Source organism: Trachymyrmex septentrionalis, unplaced genomic scaffold (assembly GCF_001594115.1).
Source record: "Trachymyrmex septentrionalis isolate Tsep2-gDNA-1 unplaced genomic scaffold, Tsep1.0 scaffold11, whole genome shotgun sequence".
NCBI lineage: Eukaryota > Metazoa > Arthropoda > Insecta > Hymenoptera > Formicidae > Trachymyrmex > Trachymyrmex septentrionalis.
Genome location: NW_017304228.1, coordinates 2,350,280 through 2,356,045, shown reverse-complemented (window position 1 = coordinate 2,356,045; position 5,766 = coordinate 2,350,280). Strand labels below are relative to the sequence as shown.

Sequence of the window (5,766 nt, the reverse complement as noted above, 5' to 3'; positions counted from 1 at the left end):
CGCAAGCCGTTTCGTTTTCGAGGATAAGCCAACGTTGTGTCTCGTATGTAAAGTAAAGTTGAATTGAATGACGCTCGTGTGAAAGGAATGATTTTGCGAAAGTATCTAAAAATTTGACTTATACGAGTAATTTTTTTTAGTTATTAAGTTTATATAATAATAATAATAATAATAGTTTATATAATTCCTGTATACAGAAATATCTTGAATATTTAATCATATGGATATCTTATAGACATTATATCTTTAAACTGTCCTTATGATATAATTTAGACATTTCTGTTGTATAGGATTACGTAAGACGCTCAAATTAGTTGCTAGAATGTCAAAACATTTTTTATTAGCTGCGTTTAGCAGAGAAAGTAGCTTTATAATTGTTGCAAAATTCTTTAAGATAATTGGTCCTGCTCTTAGTTCCTCATTAAATCTAAATGTATAAATTAATCAAGTGTTAAAGTATTTCACAACAGTTGGAAAGCTGCTTTCTCTGCTGAACGCGTCCATTGCTCATCATGCTTGAGATTCTTACGTAATTATTTTGATAGTTCAATGGAATTATTTCCAGATTAGCTAAACTTTTAGATGTATTTCGGCAAAATCGTTCTTCCATATGGCAATCGCGCAGTAAATATATATGTATATCTTGATAACGTCGTTGTTTTAAAATCTATTTTAAAATACCCCTTCACATTCACCTCTTCGTTGATCCGTAAATAATTATCGGAATTTCTTTCAGCCGTTCGTCTGCGAAATGTACGCGTGAAATGTCGCTGGACGTGCGCCGCGCGGCTTTCTCCCGACGAAGGGCATTCTCTGGTTAGCGCGCGATGTGCGAGGTATCGAAGAGCCAACGCAGGACGTTCCGGGACCAGGACCCACCGCGAATATGCAACAAGAGCGCGGAGAACCTGCTGCGAGACGAGCTCGAGTTCTCGCGCTCGACCCCGAGCTCGCCGACGACCCTTCAGCGCGCCGTCAGCCTCGAGAAGTGCTTCAGCGAGCCTGAGTTCTTCCAGAAGCAGCGCGAGCTGCTCTCGAAACATGAACAACGGTCGAAGGATGGCGACGGTGAGGAAAACGTCATCCCTGGCTCCGCACGTGTGGACGACGATTCTGGGAGTACGGCCGCAAGCATCGAGGAACTCTCGAAGGAATTCTCCGCCAAAGTGCCTTCCCCTTGCGAGCAGGCGAGCGAGGTAGGAGCGAACAATTGTGTCAAAGAAAAGTCTTTAGAAAGACAAATCAATCTTTTCGTCACAATTTTCTCGTCAATGTTTTCATCATCATTTTTTCGCGAAGTCGACTCTGCAAGAAGATTGTAAATCAATCACACTGAGGCCCAATTTTTCATTATCTGATTAACTTGTGGCTGATTAAGCTAATGTTCACTCAATAGGCTTCACCCGTAACATCATCATAGATTAAGTCCATTGGGTAAAACACTAAGTTAAGTCTAACCACAAGTCAACAAAGAAAAAAATGAAAAACTCAGCCTGAGAAAAAAGGTATTTGTGACTGTGATTGCATGATAAAATAATTGTCGTTATGAGCTCCATTTTTGTAGTTATTATGTATGCTATGATGTTAGTAATAATAATTATATTTAGAGTTCTATATAAAAAATATATATAATGTTAGTATAGAAAGTGATTATAAACAATAAAAGGAGCCACACGCAGGATCTTTCTCGTATTTCAAGTCTTGTATTTTAAATATTTACGTTAATAATATAAAATAATAAAACGTAGACACGTTTTTACCAAGATCAGATCATTTTCAGGATGTCAAAGCAATAAAGTATAGATGTATAATTAACAAATTATAAATAAGTATCAGAATAATAAAAATGTCATAAACGAAATTGACAAATGATTATATTGCATAATTATTGTACCATGCAATTATAGTCACAAATCCCTAACACTTTGCTCTCTGCTATTACTAAAGTTGAGACATTTACAAAAAGAGTTGGTTGGCTTAGCTTCTAAGAGGCAGATAATGAATGAATTGCATCAACTGATTCCATTCGCCCTATCGCAGATTGTTCTCATTTAGAGACATTTGAGCTTAAATTTTGAAAGTTTAAAAAAAAATGCGAAGACCGAGGGATATGATTTTTCATAATTGCTCCACAATATAAATTAGAGACAAAAAATAAATTTATATCGCTTTATTAGAATTATCGGAGTAATTTAGAATTATGGGGCTAATCGGATCATATTAAATGTTATATTTAAGCACTTGCAGCTTTTTTTTAGAAATATCAGGTCATTCAATTAAGAAATAATCTGGAGCATCGATTGACTCACGTTTCTTCTTGATTTAATTATCAACATCGACAAGATCCTCATAAAATAACTAGAAGTAAGCTAAATATATCCCACATCTATTCAAGGATACACGATACGCATCCAATACGATATTTAAAGCGTTCTACATACATCTTGAGAGTCATCTTTTTTTATCGAGAATTCGAAATCGGACATTATTTCTTTTTGTAATTTCTCCAGAACTCTTGCAATCAAATATCACCTGAATGCTTTTACACGACTTATGACGCATTTCCCAAGTGTCGATATTCAATACTTTTATGACTCGCTCAACTCGTTTTTCTGCGGAGAAATTAAGTTATCGATTAGCAGCGATATAATATTCAGAACATGACTGCCGCGTGTTGTACGTGTGACAACAAAAATCTCAGATAAAGCGGTTAGTTGAACGTGAGTCACCGGTGTTTTTCGCTTTGAAAACTGGAAAGAGTTGCATCGAATTTTCCAGCGAAGAAACATGTTTTTTATGGAATAAAAAAATCTTGCTTGATTTAGCGTAACGGAGAGACGTGTTTTGGACCTGATGGCTAACGTTGCCACCGACCTGGTGTCCGATCCGGTCGCAACGGTATATCTCTCAGTCGATTTCTTGTTCTTTTTTATACTCGATCTTCAAAACGGGTTCTATTCGACCAGCGACAATAGTCCGATTAAGTGAAAACAGAATAGTGTTAGACAAATAAAATATAAATGCATTAGTTCAACTTGGGCCAAAATGATCCTAAGATTAATTTTCATCGCTTTTGCAAGTACGCAGAAATTATTAAGTAATTCTTACATATATTTTTAATCTCTTCAAGAAGTATTTGCAAGATTATATATTTAAAAAATTATACATAAATATAATAACTATTTATTTAGTGCTCCTAGTATTTCAAAGGAAGAAAATGTGTCTACTGTTAAATTCATATACCTAATACTGAATTACATTTTTAATCATTTCTATTAGTCGTACTTAATACGGCGTTAATTTAATTAAAATAATATAGTTAAACAATGTAACTTAAGAAAATGTATCAAATTTGACTCAAATCTAATTTATTACTTACTCTCTAAACTCTTTGAAGTGAAATCTTATTCTAAAAAGTATAAAAATTGAGTCAGTCTTGAAAAAGCGTGAGGTTCACTCTAAAAGTTTTAGAGAATGCACGTTAGATAAACATTGTTTACTTTAAAATTAATTACAGAAATGAATTGATTTACATTTTGATACACATGGAAGTTAAAAATAACAAAATATTATTTTAAGTTAAGAAAGGATTACCATTACTAGAGCCTTTGATATTTAACAGGACACGAATGATCTAATCATGTGTACCTACTAAGGATTAAAAATAATGCACTACTCGAACCGAAGCAAGAACATTTCCGCCCCGTTCGAGTCGTACGAAATTTATCTCTTGGTCGACGTGTACAGGTGCACTATCGACCTGCGCGAGAACATCGTCGAACTGAAGTATCGGAGGAAGCGTCATACGCCTCGCCGAAGAAACAGCAAACTCATTCGCGCGGAATCGCCGGCCTTCGCTTTTGTCGGTAAAATCTCGTGTCACGGTTTTTTTTTTCATTACTGACGTAACGATCGAAGCTATGGGCGCGAGATTTGTTTCCCCAGACAATTAGGAATTCCACCTTTCATTTATCAGGAATAATGTGGAAATTATTGTGCAAGAAATGTAGAAAGTATGTATCATTCTTCGTCATTCTTATATCATTCAGAATTCGGAGTATTATAAAGTATAAAGTGAAATCGAACGTAGTAGTTCTTTCTATTTAATTTTTAATAAAATTTATATTAGTTCGAGAAAATAAAGCATAAAGATATATACTCCCCTAATTATAAGAGATTTATATGCTTAAAAATTTATATTATAGATATTCGTTTATGATATGTTGTGTTAATTAGCATTCGTGAAATTTTCACTAAATTTGTATGCTGTTAAAACATACTTATCTTTCATTCATATCAAACAGATTTCTCGTTGGTAATAAAACTTGCTGAAAAGTCTGCGTAATAACATTTAATTTTTAATAAACTTTAATAGAATGCCAGACAAAACATAAAGATATTTCAGGTATGAAAGATACAAGCTGTAAAAAAAAAGAATAAGTGTTAAAAAGTAGATAATGAAAAAGTTCTTAACAAAAAATGGAATCTGATATATTATTTTGATTGCGTAAGCTTTATTCGTATTACTCATTTTACTTTCTTTATGATTATGAAATCTACCGTTATTTAAGATAAACATGAAAATTAAAATTCGTTATTAAAATTTATATGTTTAAAAATTCATATATTGTAAATATTCGTGTATAGTATATCGTGCTAATTAGCCTTTGTGAAATTAAAATTCATTATTATATATAATTTATTCAAAATTTAAATATTACTATATAAATATTTATCTGTGGCATATATGTCATGCTAATTAGCGTTCGTATAATGTTCATCAAATTTGTGAGCTGCGCGAACATACTTATTTTTCATTCATATTATGTATTGTAGTTGTCGCGTCGGTAATGCAACTTGCTGTCTACGTAATAACTTGTTCCTTTATTTATGCTGATGGGGTACACTATACATGCACGGTAATAAAGTTGCGTAAATAGATTTGAAACCAGCATTTGTGCCACTTGATACGCATATGCCTGCTATCCTTGAGAGACTTAAGAAACTCTGTACTGTTTTATGGCTCCGTCACTTTCTAGACTCTCATCATTTTTATCATATAACCCGTCTATACGAGTCGATTTGCCCAGTTTTAGCAACTGGATACGTTCTTTATCATATAGGTTTATAAAATTATGCTTATATCAAATTGAGTGACACGTATTTACTAATGTGAAGGATTTTACGACTTGGGCAATATCGTAACATACAGAGATATAAACAAACTTATTTTCTATTAGAGTTAAAACAAAACGCAAATTTTACATAGATAGCATAATTTATAATATATCATGATGATAAATTAAAACTATATTATTAATTAAATATATAGATGTAATATATATTTAACCATATATCTATTATATAAATATATAATAGAAATTATTGAAATATATTTACAATAAATAGAGAAAATCAGAAATTCAAAAGTATGGAGATTTCTATTCAACAATATAACTGTAATGTAATACGTGTGTTATTTAAATTACAACTAACAGGTACGTTGCATGTAATTTGTGTTCACTAGGGTAGGGAGGTTTAAAATTTCAAAAATTGACTAGTGTTAATTGTTTTTTATAAGGCCGCGAATAATTATAAACTTTTTTTATTTTTAAAGATGTTAATTATAACTATAACAAAAAAATAACTATAATAGGCTAATGAGAGTCAGCAACGATAAACGGCGCAATTATTTAGTGAACAATCAATAATTAAAAATTGGATTGATGTCTTCTTTATTTCGACTCTCTTTGGAGTTCTTTTTAA

At 32.4% G+C, this 5,766-nt stretch overlaps 1 protein-coding gene across 2 annotated transcripts in view; it reads left to right on the top strand.

The window, feature by feature from the left end:
• Window positions 1–84: 84 nt before the first annotated feature.
• The window catches only part of LOC108750665, a 55,707-nt gene continuing 50,025 nt past the window's right edge, over window positions 85–5,766 (top strand). The window contains exons 1-2 of one of the 2 annotated variants that reach the window (XM_018490317.1): window positions 85–101; window positions 737–1,196. In XM_018490317.1, coding sequence (XP_018345819.1) covers window positions 828–1,196 — 369 coding nt within the window. In that variant the 5' untranslated portion in view covers window positions 85–101; window positions 737–827. The remainder of the gene's footprint in view (window positions 102–736; window positions 1,197–5,766) is intronic. The other variant, XM_018490308.1, reaches the window with a different exon arrangement.